The sequence below is a fragment of the Pyrus communis genome, chromosome 1, assembly GCF_963583255.1.
Source record: "Pyrus communis chromosome 1, drPyrComm1.1, whole genome shotgun sequence".
Lineage (NCBI taxonomy): Eukaryota > Viridiplantae > Streptophyta > Magnoliopsida > Rosales > Rosaceae > Pyrus > Pyrus communis.
In genome coordinates, this window is record NC_084803.1 from 43,215,289 (window position 1) to 43,229,021 (window position 13,733).

General features: G+C 37.7%; 3 protein-coding genes and 1 long non-coding RNA gene across 6 annotated transcripts; 3 read left to right on the forward strand and 1 right to left on the reverse strand.

The window, feature by feature from the left end:
* Positions 1 to 1,639: 1,639 nt before the first annotated feature.
* On the reverse strand, positions 1,640 to 3,722 carry LOC137737448 (NADH dehydrogenase [ubiquinone] 1 beta subcomplex subunit 3-A-like). Of its 3 annotated transcripts, none has more exons than XM_068476945.1 (2): positions 3,395 to 3,722; positions 1,640 to 1,869 (listed from the first exon to the last, which is right to left on the reverse strand). In XM_068476945.1, the coding sequence occupies exon 1, from the start codon at positions 3,656 to 3,658 to the stop codon at positions 3,413 to 3,415; it is 246 nt and encodes an 81-aa protein (XP_068333046.1). In that variant the 5' UTR covers positions 3,659 to 3,722; the 3' UTR covers positions 1,640 to 1,869; positions 3,395 to 3,412. The 3 variants fall into 3 exon arrangements, with proteins under 3 accessions (XP_068333046.1, XP_068333037.1, XP_068333029.1); XM_068476936.1 differs by having other exon boundaries at positions 3,390 to 3,722; XM_068476928.1 differs by having other exon boundaries at positions 3,385 to 3,721.
* A 204-nt stretch (positions 3,723 to 3,926) lies between these two features.
* On the forward strand, positions 3,927 to 8,766 carry LOC137745984 (2-C-methyl-D-erythritol 4-phosphate cytidylyltransferase, chloroplastic-like). The gene is made up of 12 exons (XM_068486028.1): positions 3,927 to 4,257; positions 4,392 to 4,483; positions 4,562 to 4,642; positions 4,814 to 4,869; positions 5,368 to 5,447; positions 5,571 to 5,653; positions 6,397 to 6,474; positions 6,967 to 7,035; positions 7,635 to 7,703; positions 7,777 to 7,823; positions 8,174 to 8,264; positions 8,421 to 8,766. Exons 1-12 carry the CDS (start codon positions 4,107 to 4,109, stop codon positions 8,493 to 8,495), a joined length of 972 nt encoding a protein of 323 aa, XP_068342129.1. The 5' UTR covers positions 3,927 to 4,106; the 3' UTR covers positions 8,496 to 8,766.
* Positions 8,767 to 8,896: 130 nt separating this feature from the next.
* LOC137707515 (putative pentatricopeptide repeat-containing protein At1g19290) lies at positions 8,897 to 12,159 on the forward strand. The gene has a single exon (XM_068446401.1). It carries the CDS (start codon positions 9,102 to 9,104, stop codon positions 11,781 to 11,783), a length of 2,682 nt encoding a protein of 893 aa, XP_068302502.1. The 5' UTR covers positions 8,897 to 9,101; the 3' UTR covers positions 11,784 to 12,159.
* A 92-nt stretch (positions 12,160 to 12,251) lies between these two features.
* LOC137707525 (uncharacterized) lies at positions 12,252 to 13,431 on the forward strand. Its single transcript, XR_011064712.1, has 3 exons — positions 12,252 to 12,352; positions 12,435 to 12,509; positions 13,221 to 13,431. It is a non-coding gene; the product is annotated as an uncharacterized lncRNA (long non-coding RNA).
* The last annotated feature ends 302 nt before the right edge of the window (positions 13,432 to 13,733 follow it).

Here is a 13,733-nt window from a genome sequence, read left to right on the forward strand (position 1 = left end):
AATTCATTCATTGTATTCATATAGGGTCAAGGAGTGTATTTATAAAAAATCATCAAAATTGGAGTTAAAATAACCGTTAAATCGTGATTTTTCGTTTATAACCGTTGAAAAGCTTTGTCCTGTTACTTGATCTCTGAATGTTTTTTTTTTGTGATTTTTTGCTGATGTGATCTCCAAGCATATACAAACAATTTTGACGGTTTGGATCGTTGAAATTAGTTTTGGAGAATTCGTAAAATGATAGATTGACTAACACTTAGAGTTTATTTATACTTTCATTAAGTATAACAAAAGATTTTGTGGTATCCACTTGTGTAAATATTTTAAATTGAAGATCGAATTCATTCATTGTATTCATATAGGGTCAAGGAGTGTAGTTATAAAAAATCATCAAAATCAGAGTTAAAATAACCGTTAAATCGTGATTTTTCGTTTATAACCGTTGAAAAGCTTTGTCTCGTTACTTGATCTCTGAATGTTTATTTTTTATGATTTTTTGTTGATGTGATCTCAAAGCATATACAAACAAGTTTGACGGTTGGGATCGTTGAAATTAGTTTTGTTGAATTCGTATGCCATCAATCAAGTTCCGTGTGTGTGTGTGTGTGTGTGTATATATATATTTATTAAGTAGATTTAAATCTATTTATTTTGTACGTATAAATTATAATTGACTGGTACACGGAATAGTACATACATCACGTGTCACGTGTGTCATTATAAAAATAGTGAGATATGTCATGACAGTCATGTGTGTGATAAAAAGTTAATAACTTAAAAAAAAAAAAAATTTCTCACCACTTCTATTAATTTTCATTTTTCCCTCTTTTTTTTGTTTCCTTTTCAACTTTTTCTTATCATTTTCACTTTTCCCTCCAACATCTTTCCCTAATTCCTTCACTTTTTTGTTTTATTTTCAACTTTTCTTAACATTTTCATTTTCCCTCCATTTTTTTTTTTCAAAAATGGCGGCAAGTTGGCAAATGCATGATCATGATTCATGCATATTAAATTATTAATTAATATGCATTATAGTTTTTATAAAATTTAATATATATATATATATATATAATTAGTATAGATAGACTTAATATTTTGGGGGTATAATTATTATAGTATATATAATAATTATAAATTTTATAGTTAATTTAATATATATATATATATATATTTATTATAATTTTTAGGGGTATAAAATTGTAAAATTAATGTATATAATTATTATAGTATTTTTTTAGGGTTATAAAATTATAAAAATAATATTCTGCTTATCGTGTATCGTGTTTACCCACGTGTATACCCGACCCAACCCGTTATCTTAACAGGTGCTTATCGGGTTACCCGATAAGACCCGATTTGTTATCGTGTCGACCCAAACACCTGTTAATTTCGTGTCGTGTCGTGTCGGGTTATCGGGTCGTGTCAGAAATTGCCAGTAGGCTTGGGTTTCATATCTGGTTACCATCCAAGAAGGCAGGAACACCCTCCGCTCTTCAGTCTTCATAAGCAATTTGACTCCCAAAGGCTGCATTAGGAACCGTGGCAATGACCACACTCACAACCATAACCAAATTCAATTATAGGCCTAAAATGAATTTAGTTTAGAAGTTGAAAAATGCAATTCAAAGTACTATACGAATAGAAACAAAACACAAACTTTAAATGATGCAATCTTCAAATATAAGACATTCTGGGAGTAGCGACAACACATTAAAACTCTGCACAAATAAAACTTAAGCCTTCAAGTTTGTTAAGGCCCTAGTGAAGTGAAAACATTTTATTCAAACATCAAGCAGAAAAGGGCACAGAAATATAAGAAACTCCACAACTTTTTCCTCCTGCTGACTCCTGTTGACCACGAGCACCCATCTGCAAGATCAGCTAACTATCAAATAAGAACATAAAAGGACCATACATATTTTTGGAAGAGTTCTTCTATTTAAACACCACTTCTGATCTAAGTTTACCCCGATTTCTATTTACACCCCATTAAACACCAAATCACACCCACCAACACATCAACAGACACCCCCACCAAGCTTTCATTAAATAGAACCTAAGAAGACACTTTATTGTGTTCAGTTTTAGTTGTGGATGTCGATATCAATATGATGCCCTAAGTTTATTATGGAGTTGTCAATACTGTTTCAAACAAAGAATCCAAGCAGGGAACAAAAGATTAAGTTGCTCAGGCTGCCTTCTATAAGGCCATTGCAAGTCTGAGCGTTGAATTAACAGAACCCTAAAAGAACCCAAAAACCTGGTTAGATATATACCTAAATTTTACATTATGATCCCCAATCAACAAGAGTATACGTATAGCATCATCATCATATTGTGCCAATCGACCAATCGACCGCTGGAGTTGGAGCCGATGGCAGCACCGCCGTTGCCATTGGGACTTTGTGGGCTAGTTTGTGGTGCCGTTTGGGTGGATGTGCATTGGACGAGTGTTTTTCTTTGTTGTCAATATGTCCAATATAGTCCTATATAGTCTTTTTTGCACAATTAAAATGTTTTTAACATTTTTTGAGTTAAACTCAGAAAAAATGGTGTTTAATAGAAAAACTCTTTGGAATGCAGGAGAGAAAACAAATACATTCTGTCTCAACTTTAGCTTGCGAGCACTAGCCTTATCAGGTTTCAATTAAAGTACCTGGACACCAATTTAGTTTTACATATAAAGTGCTAGTCCAGACTTATAAGTGGCAAATTTCAGTCAAAGAATATGAACTTTTCATGTTAAGAAGTTATGTATTGCCACTAAAAGGAAGCTAAACAAATTTCCACTAAAACTAACAAGTTGCAAGATTCACAACCACAAAAACTAACAAACCAATGCAGAGGAATCCTAATCAAATTGCCACTAAAAGGAAGTTAAACAAATTTCCCGAGAGATGACAACAATCTCTGCACCTGCCCGTCGGTAAGTAGTTTGTTTAATCTCAAGTATGCGTATGCATACACTACATAATCATATGTGTATGCATACCATCTTTCCTACAAGGTTACAAGTAGTTGTTTCCCATTTCAAAGTTCAACTGAAAGTCCCACATACATATAAGACCACTTAAAAGACCACAACTACAAAACAAACACGAAAAGATTGGCATCTATGACTTGAAAAGTAATGTAGGGCAATAACGAAAACCCAAATGGACAATGATCCCTTAATACATTGTATTCAAATCTAAGTACCAATTTGATGAACACTGCAATATAAATATGTAAGATTTAATTTTTGATTTGGAATTAAAACCTAGAAATTAGAAACGACTGCTATATGGAATCATTGATTCCATTTTCAGCTGGAATCCCTAACAAACAAATAGAAACCGTAATTGATAACCGAGAAAAGAAAAAGGTTGGATCATGGAGACTGACCTGACCTGACCTGCTGAATTCTCTTTCTTCAGTGAGTAGCGGAGGCTGAAGTGACGGAATGAGAGTGGGCGTGATGGGAGGAGGAGGAGGATGGAGCGATGAGGCGGTCGTAGACCTGCTCGCCGACGAGGTAGACGCCGAATGCAACGAGAGCGATGCCAAGGCCGGGCGTGGCGTGGCGGAGCTGATTGGAGAGCATCGGATGCTTCCTCCACTCGTCCCTCCTCCTGAAGAACTCCCCTGTCGTCCCCAGCGCCTTCTTACTCCCACCCATTTCTCTAACTCTCTCGATTGATTGATTACCCTTTCGTCTTCTTTCTTGTTTGTTATTCTGTTTAACGAGAATTTCTCACTTGACTTGGGTTCTCTCATCATTTTTGTCATAGGGTGGGTAGGGGTGGGCTTAGTTTGGGCTTAATGTGATGAAATACTGGGACTTGATGGAGGCCCATTAGTGATCATTAATCTACCAACGGACCCGCCGCATGTAAATACACAATAATTCTGTTTCTAGTTGAGGTGGAAAAAAAAAAGAAAAAAAAAAAAAGAAATATTATACAGGAAGCGATGGGTGGTGTTTTTGTCTCCAGGTTGAGGGAATATACAGACAGAATCCTCCTCATCTCTTGTGTTGAATAAAATAGAGAGAGGTGCTGCAGAGACAGAGAGGCACAGGGAAGGAAGGAAGGAAGGGTGAGGTTTTGAGGTCTGTGGGTTGAGACATGGACGTCCTCAGTCTCAAAGTGTCTTCCTCAGCAGCTTTTTCAAATGATAACCTCCGAATCCCACCACTTTCAAAGTCAGCAGCAGCAGGAGGAGGAGGCCTTAGACGCAGACTTGCAGCAGCAGCAGAAGCAGGCATTGGGAATGCAGGCAAAGCTCTTGTCTTTTTGATCTCATTAAATTACTCATTTCAAATTCCTTGATTCAAACATTTGTTTTGTATGCTTAATTGCTTAATAATTAATTAATTAGCTATATGCTTGCATGCTTCTATTGTCTCTCAGGCAAACAATTCAGTTTCAGTTTCAGTTTCAGGCACAAGGCTAAGGCTAAGGCCCTGCATACTAGAATCTCTGCGAAAGTTGCCAATGAAGATGTAAAATCTTCATATTTCCCTTTCTTTTTTGTTCAATTATCACCACCACTTTTGTAAATGGTTTACTTGATAATGCAGAAACCAGAGTCTAGATCAATAGTGAAAGAGAAGAGCGTGTCGGTGATTCTTTTGGCTGGAGGGCAGGGCAAAAGGATGGGTGTAAGTTCTTCACATTCCCCATTTACATCGTCAGATTCTCTTTCTTCATCTTCATTTTCCTGCATAATGCATATGGATGAAATAGAATCCCCATCACCTTCATCTATGGATTTGGTTGTCATTCTAGTCCCACAAGATGATCATGTTTTCTCGTTATGTTTGTGCTACTAGGCCAGCATGCCAAAGCAATATCTTCCCCTTTTAGGCCAGCCAATTGCATTATACAGGTAACTGACTCACACTCTCTCAGTCAAACCACTTGGGGAACTTTTCTAATTTTAGGACACAACTTATCAAACCAACTACAACGCGTTATTTTTTTTTAATTAGCTGAATGTCTATCTGGTTCATTATAATGATGAATAAGCACTTTCAGTTTGTAACTTTAGAAGGATTATAAAATGAATGAACCTTGGTGCTTTGGACTATTTGGCTGCAAGACCCAGTTGCTTGTAGATGCCAAAATTTCACACCGACAATACCAAGTTTGAGTTGGTGGATTATTGGATGCCAATTTCAAGACACAGTTACTCTTTTGTGACGGAAACCTGACCTCTTTGGGTCTTTATAGTTCTAGTTGCAATAGTCCTTTTCAGATTCTCTTGTGTAGGTTTTTTTATTCATGTCTCGTGGAAATATTAATTGACTTTCTACTCTCTTATTTTATTTTTTTCCGGGGATACATTTCTTATGCTCTTCTGAATGATATTTCGCACTCCATGCAGCTTCTACACTTTCTCCCAAATGATTGAAGTAAAGGAAATAATTGTAGTTTGTGATCCCTCCTACAAGGATGTTTTTGAAGGTTATAATCCTCACTCTCTAGCCCTCCTTGTAAATGCATTGCCTCTTGGCTTGGACATGCTTTATATATTCGATGTAGTGATGCAGGAGACATTGAAACTAATTTGGTTGGTCATGTTCTCAGACGCCAAACATAAGATCCAGAAGGAACTTAAATTCACACTACCAGGGAAGGAAAGACAAGATTCGGTTTACAGTGGACTCCAGGTGCACAGAGATTCCTTCTTTTCCATTGTTAATCAAGAATTAAAAAACCTCTTTCATTTTGTAAAGGCCTCTCAGTTGTTGCCAAAGGCTCTTTGTAGAAACAAAATCTATCTGATTTAAAATTATAATGAAGTCTTGGCTCTGCTTTATCTCAATGTCTGTTGCATTACCTTACTTGATATATGAAACTGAGAAGGCTGTCTATTGTTCTTTCGGGACAACGCTTCTGTAATGAAACTTTGGTTCAATCATTGAAGTTTGTTGAATGTTTTCTTCTCAGTAGGAATGCAACTTTATCCTATTTTGCAGGATGCATTTTTACTTTAATCCCTAAGCCTCAGTGTGAGAAATGTGAGATTGGTATAGGTAGCCCGGAGCCTGAATTTAAATTTTTCCAGATGAATTTTGAAATCTTCTTCAAGAGCAACCAAAAAATCCTTCTGTAACGACACTCTCTGGAGTGATAGTGCCATTAGACCTATTCTCTGTTTTTTATTTTGAAGTTTGTTTGTTGTTGTTATGAACAAGATACTCTTCCATTTTTCTGTATTGGTCTTGCACTTTGTAACCACCTAGTAACAAGACAGAAGCCAATGATTCTGCATTTCTCACATTGATATATTCAACTGCATTGATCGTTTGGTGCTTTTTTATTTTAATTTTAATTATGAAACTGATGTATGACGATTATTGGGAGCATAAACTTATCTTCGTATGATTGAATACAATTCTTCTGTGGACAGGCAATTGATTTGACCTCGGAGCTTGTTTGTATCCATGATTCTGCTAGACCTCTGGTATCATCAGGAGATGTAGCGAAGGTTTGAGATGCAGATTTCTTTCCCTGCTTATCTAGCGCATTGGCTTTTATTGTCTGTTGACTATACGTACTTAATGGGGCATTGGCCTTTATTATGTAGTGTACTATGTTCTTATGCGTTCGTTCTGGATCATGGTAAAAAATTCATTCATCTCAGTTATTTCACAACAAGAAAAAGACGAAAACAGAAAACAGAGGATCTGTTGAATTTCAAATAGTTAGTTTCACCAATAGGATACAAAGACTTACTTGTCACAGTTGGCCGTTTCCTTACACATTCTGAGTGCTGGAGTCAATATGTCCAGTCATAGTTGGTCCCTCTCAAAAATAAATGAAGAAGAATAAAAGAAATGGAAATTTTATTGTGGGTTCGAGTTGCTAGATTTAGGCATTTATATATTATGTATGGTTGTTTATCTGTTTGTATTCTTAAGTCGGACTCTTCCCTTGGCTATTTAAAAGAATGATTAGAGTTGGAACTGTATGCTTTTAGGTTCTCAAAGATGGTTGCTTAAATGGTGCAGCCGTACTTGGTGTTCCAGTAAAAGCTACAATCAAAGAGGTACTACCTTCAGTTTAGTAATATTTATGCTAAAGCTGTGTCCGTTTAGTATCTCCTTGGTTTCTTTTCAGTGAAACACATTTAATCCGTATCTTGCAGCTCCTAGTTTCATGCTTCCTTGTAGTTCAGTTGTATCAAAGGATATTATGTTTTTTTACCCAACAGTTCAACTCCACATTTGACATAGTAGTGTGACATAGACCTTACAGAAGATTCTTTCAACTAGTGGTAGTTTTCTGTTCCCATCTTTTGTCACCAAGTTACGATGATCCACTCCTCGGAGGATCGCCATTAATTGACTTTGAAATGGTCTTCCTTGACTCTGTGATGGCCATTACTTGAAGACCACATAAATAATACAATGTCTAAATTTTGGAAAGCGCACTTTGGAAATGTATGGAATTGCAATCATAATTGGGGGTAGCAGAACCCTTTTGTTTTATTGTTGCTTTCCAGTCTAACTACGCATTGCTAGACCAACGAGCAATTTGCCGTGTCAGTGCTTCAAATAACTCGACTTTCGTCAATCGATTAGATTGAACCAAAACTTGATGAGCTTATGCGTGTGCTTTATTTTTCTTTTCCATTTTTATATGCAGGCAAACAGTGAGTCTTTTGTAGTCAAAACCCTTGACAGGAGAACACTTTGGGAAATGCAGACACCCCAGGTTTGCTCCTCAACTTATATATCTTAGTTGGTCATTTGAGGACCTAATTTAGAATGCTGATCAATTCCTACAGGTCATCAAACCTCAGTTGCTCAGAGAGGGTTTTGAGCTTGTCAATAGGTACTAACTACTAACTAATTCATGGTGCACAATTTAGTAGCATACTGATTGTTAAAGAATGCAAAACTAGCGTAATGAGTCCATGTTGATAAATGTTGAGGCACTGAGTAAATGAGAGCGTTCCCTTAAGAGGCTGATGCTTGTTGTTTATGTTATTTTGAAATTGTCGTCGGTGTACGAGTGAAACATAATATTCTGTTGGCCATCTATAATTTTCTCGATATTTCACTTTTTTTTTTTTTTTTTTTTTTTTTTTCATGTGGGCTCCTAATTAGAATTTACAAGTATCCTTGTCCTTCAAGTTAAATATGATTGGTATACAAATCCTGAACAAATTGTGCTTCCCACAGAGAAGGGCTTGAAGTGACTGACGACGTGTCTATTGTTGAGCACCTTAAGCATCCGGTGTACATCAGTGAAGGATCTTATACCAACATCAAGGTAGTGAAATATGTATCCTAATTCAAGCTTGATTCTTTGACTGTTGAGCAATGTTGAGCAGTCCAGTTCCAATGTCTGACGTAAACGTTTCTCAGTGTATTTGGAAAGTTCGTTAATGCTATGTAATGCAACGATGCTGGTGTTTTGGTTTTGCAGGTGACAACGCCGGATGATTTATTACTTGCGGAAAGAATACTGAGTATGAACTCAGGAAAGTCTTCTCCTGAATAGTCTCCGTGTACTGATTTTGTGCTAGCGCTTGTAGTTTTGTTCTTCTTTCCTTTCCCTTGTGGAGGCCAAACTAAAGCCGAAAATTAATTTAAGTTCAAAAAATGGTCATTAAAGGGGATGAGATTTTGTGCCACTGCTTCTAGTTTTGTTCTTCTTCCGTATAAATAAGTTGTATCATATTTATACAAGTGTAGTATCTATTAATGTGACTGTGCCCAAGACCAAGTTATAAGAAAATACTGTGATTAATTGAATCACGTTTCACCCAAAAGTGCTTATGTGTGTAATTAGAAGCTGAATATCATTCCTAATCAAATTGAAATTGAACTTGAATAATAATACCGTGTGCCAAGAGATGTTGACGATCAGAGTGGCATTGCCCTGTCCCTTTGCACCCGAGATCGGATCTCCTTTTCCTTAGTTGTGAATTTAGAGTAAATTATTAGTGTTATACAAAATTAAATATTAAAAGTCCCAACCAAACAATAAAATCAAAGATTTCAACCTACCCGTTTCATTTAAGAAACTGAATTCAAATGAAACGCCGGGGAGCTATTAGGGAGTGAACTTGCCATCGCCAGACTACTCCGTCCTCAGCCGAACCAAATGATCTGCTACTTCGCGCGCAGGTCCCTCCACGTGTCCCGAACACCCCACTGGAAGCTCCGGGACGAGTACAAGCTCACCCGCCCCCAGTTACACGACCGCATATCCCGCCTCCTCCTCCTCCAGCGCTACGACGCCCTTCACCAGCTCTCCTTTGACTTCTCCGACCGCCTCCTCAGCACCGTCCTCCGCCAACTGAAGCTCAACCCTGCCGCCTGCTTAGCCTTTTTCAAATTGGCTTCCAAGCAGCACAAGTTCAGGCCCAACCTCAAGTCTTACTGTATGATTGTTCATATCTTGTCCAGAGCTCGAATGCACGACCAAACCAGAGCGTATTTGAACGAATTGGTCCGTCTCTGCAGCAACCATTGTTCAGCATTCGTGGTCTGGGATGAGCTTGTTCGCGTTTACAGGGAATTTACGTTTTCGCCAACGGTTTTTGATATGGTTCTCAAGGTGTTTGCTGAGAAGGGCATGACCAAGTATGCACTTCATGTGTTTGATAATATGGGTAAGTGCGGTCGAGTTCCTAGTCTGAGGTCTTGTAATTCATTGTTGAGTAATTTGGTCAGAAACGGTGAATGTTTCAATGCATTGCTTGTTTATGAGCAGATAAATAGGTTGGGGATTGTTCCCGATGTTTATACCTGTTCGATAATGGTGAATGCGTATTGTAAGGAAGGGAGGCTCAGTAGAGCGGCGGAGTTTGTCAAAGAGATGGAAAGTTTGGGTTTTGAATTAAATGTGGTGACTTATAATAGTCTGATTAATGGGTACATCAGTTCGGGAGATGTTGAAGGAGCCCGATTGGTGTTGGGGTTGATGTCTGAGAAAGGAATTGAGAGAAATGTAGTGAGTTATACACTGTTGATTAAGGGTTACTGCAAGCAGTGTAAGATGGAGGAAGCGGAGAAGGTGCTTCGAGGTATGAAGGAGGAGGGGGACAAGTTTGTGGTTGTGGATGAACGTGCTTATGGCGTCTTGTTAGATGGGTATTGTAAAGCTGGCAGAATGGATGATGCTATTAGGATTCGGGATGAGATGTTGACCATGGGTTTAAGTATGAATATTTTCATTTGTAACTCCTTGATCAATGGGTACTGCAAGGTCGGTCAAGTTCGTGACGCGGAGGGAGTGTTGTTGCGGATGAGATATTGGAACTTAAACCCTGATTCTTATAGTTATAATACCCTTATGGATGGGTATTGTAAGAAAGGTCAGACAAGTGATGCATTGAAGCTTTTTGATGAGATGCTTAAGGAAGGAATCCATCACACTGTTATAACTTATAATACGCTTCTCAAGGGTTTATGTCAAGCGGGTGCTTTTGATGATGCCTTGCATCTTTGGCATCTAATGTTGAAAAGAGGGTTGGCTCCTGATGAGGTTAGCTATTGTTCTCTGCTTGATGTGGTTTTGAAGAAGGAAGATCTTGATGGGGCTATAACTCTGTGGAAAGATATTCTAGCAAAGGGTTTTACCAAAAGTAAGTTTGCTTTCAATACAATGATTAATGGGTTATGCAAGATGGGAAAAATGGTTGAAGCAGGAGAGTTTTTCGAAAAGATGAAGGGGCTAGGATGTTTACCTGATGAGATGACTTATAGAACCCTGAGTGATGGGTACTGTAAAATTGGGAACGTTGAAGAAGCTTTCAAAGTTAAGAGTTTGATGGAAGGGCAAGCAATACTTCCTTCCATTGAAATGTACAATTCTCTCATCAGTGGTGTCTTTATGTCCAGGAAATTAAGTAAAGTGAATGGTCTTCTTGCTGAGATGCAGACAAGGAGATTAACCCCGGATATTGTTACATATGGAGCCCTGATCACTGGTTGGTGCAATGAAGGGATGCTGGATAAAGCTTTGAGTTCATATTTTGAGATGATTGACAAAGGGTTCACCACCAATTTAATTATTTGCAGCAAAGTTGTCAGTACTCTGTATAGGCTTGGTAGGATTGATGAAGGAAATAGTCTGTTGCAGAAGCTATTGGATTTTGATTTTTTTTCAGATCAGCAATGTTTTTCGAAGCTTTGCAAAGTTGGTAGTAGAAATCAAGAAATTCAAAAATTTGCAGATTCTCTTGATGAAAGTGCTGAAAGTTTCTCTCTGACCAACCCGGTTGTATACAATATTGCTATCTTGGGGCTCTGCAGATCAGGGAAAGTTGCTGATGCAAGGAGATTAATATCGTCGTTATTGCTCAATGGTATTTCTCCAGACAATTTTACATATTGCACCCTAATCAATGCCACTGCTACTGGTGGTAATGTGACTGAGGCTTTCAACTTACGAGATGAAATGCTGAAGAGGGATCTTGTTCCTAACATTACCACATATAATGCTCTTATAAATGGCTTGTCCAACTCGGGAAATTTGGATAGAGCACAGAGGCTTTTCCGTAAACTTTACCGAAAGAAGTTAGTTCCTAATGATGTTACCTACAATATAATGATTGGTGGATACTGCAGAATTGGAAATACTGTGGAAGCGTTTAAATTTTGGAACGAGATGATTCGACAAGGGATTGCTCCCTCTGTTATCACTTACTCTGCATTGATCAATGGTCTTTATAAGCAAGGAAATTTGGAAGAATCTGTGAAGCTTTTGAGTCAACTGATCAAGGTGGGAGTGCAGCATAACCTTGTTAATTACATACTCCAGTTTGGTTCAAAGCATTGAATGAAGGGTGAGGGTAAGATATTAAACTTAAACGTACGATGTGTCATAGCTGCTCCTCTGTGTTATTTCTCACCAAAGAAGCATTTATTAGCCTTAAAATACTGAAGGACAAATAAAAAATATATACAACTGGATCGGTGGTGTTTTGTCTTCAAGTTCACGGAATATTTAGACTCCTCATCTGTTGGAATTTAGAATAAAAACAGCTGCAAAGTTACAAAGAATTTGGAATTTGGATCTCAGTGTCAGCTCTGAGTTGTCAAGGTTGAGATGGTGCCTTGTGTTCTTGGGTTGGACCAGTGAGTCTTCTTCACACACAGACTTTTCAAGTTATAACCTCCGAATTCTAGCACTTTCAAATTCTAGCATTAAACTTGCAGGCAAGTCAACACCAAAGCTCTTCTCTTTTCATATCATTCAATTCAAAATAAAACATTGTTTGCTTAATTACCTATGTTTATCTTGTCTCAGGCCATCATTTCAGCTTCAGTTTCAGGCACAAGGCTAAGGTAGCTAGAATTGCAATCTCAACCTTCACTTGTTTCTCTGCGAAGGTCGCCAATAATGATGTAAAATCTTCAAATTTACCTTTCTTTCTGTTCAATTATTATTTACAATTCAGTTATGGAGATGATGATTTTGATAATGCAGAAAGCAGAGGCTAGACTAGTGAAAGAGAAAAACATATCGGTGATTCTTTTGGCTTGAGGGAAGGGCAGGATGAGGGTAAGTCTTGTTGGATACCATGTTGTTATCTCCCTATATTCCCCAGTTGATCATCAAATTCTCATCTTCATGTACATTTGCCTGTGTATGAATGGAATATGAATTCAAATGCTTTATCATCTTTAACTACGGCTTTTGTTGTTAATTCCAAGTCTACCAGATGACAATGCTCTTTTATATGTTTGTGCAACTAGGCCAGCATGCCAAAGCAATATCTTCCGTTGTTAGGTCAGCCAATTACATTGTGTACTATGTGTTTGATGAGTTCCTTATGGATTATGGTTTAGGCGGTGCTACTTATCTTGACATATCACTGTTTGAATTTTTTTTGGTCAAACGATAGATTTTGTTAGATTAGGTGTTAGATTAGTTGCCGACGGGGTTTGAACCCATGCCTTCGTGTAAGGGCTCAACACCTTTCCACCACTATGGTAAGGGGCCACTTGCACTGTTTGAAAATATTGAATACATGTTAATAGTCGGACGTAATGAAATTTTGACCTCAATAAACCACTACTGATCTTTAACTTTTTTCTTATACTACTTGTTAGACCCTCTCTACTTGTTTCTCAATTGTACAGTAAAAGTAACCTTCTATTTCAGAAATGACTGTACAATAATAGCCTTTCTCCTCTTACAAGAATCCTAGTTATAGTAACTAAGAAAATACTCAGCTACTAAGCAAACAGAATACTCACCTTCTTGGTACAGATGCAGAGGCAGTGATTAGGGTGGTTAAGAATCTGAGGGTGTGCTGGGATTGGCATGCAGCTATCAATATGAGGGATATTAACAGGTTCCACTGTTGCAGTGATAGGGTATGTTCTTGCGGAGACTATTGGTAATGGGTTTTGTTAATTTGTCATTTTCATGCTAATGAAGACATACCAAATTGCTAATGCTCTGGGCAACTATGCCAACATGCCAAAGCAATATCTTTGGCTTTTAGGCCAGCCTATTGCATTGTACAGGTAGATTACTGCACTCTCATTCTCAGCAACCTAATTGGGGAACTCTTATGATTTAGGAGAGAAGCTTTGATACCAAGTAAGTTGTCCAACTAGTTGTGAACACCATGTATTAGATTGCCTTTAGAGTGTACAATGCTTTTTAATCATATCCCTTGAGAATTGAGATGGATGGATACTGTTTTGAATTGGATGAACAATGTTAAAACAAGGATTGTAAAGTGAATGAAACTTTATGCTTTAGACATGTTTTGCT

Excerpts from the sequence above, each read along its gene's own strand:
- LOC137707515 (XM_068446401.1), top strand. The coding sequence starts at position 9,102 with ATGATCTGCTACTTCGCGCGCAGGTCCCTCCACGTGTCCCGAACACCC.
- LOC137745984 (XM_068486028.1), top strand. The coding sequence starts at position 4,107 with ATGGACGTCCTCAGTCTCAAAGTGTCTTCCTCAGCAGCTTTTTCAAAT. Across the intron at positions 5,654-6,396 it reads CGGTTTACAGTGGACTCCAG|GCAATTGATTTGACCTCGGA; the intron begins GTGCACAGAGAT and ends TTCTGTGGACAG. Across the intron at positions 6,475-6,966 it reads CATCAGGAGATGTAGCGAAG|GTTCTCAAAGATGGTTGCTT; the intron begins GTTTGAGATGCA and ends GTATGCTTTTAG.
- LOC137737448 (XM_068476945.1), bottom strand. The coding sequence starts at position 3,658 with ATGGGTGGGAGTAAGAAGGCGCTGGGGACGACAGGGGAGTTCTTCAGG.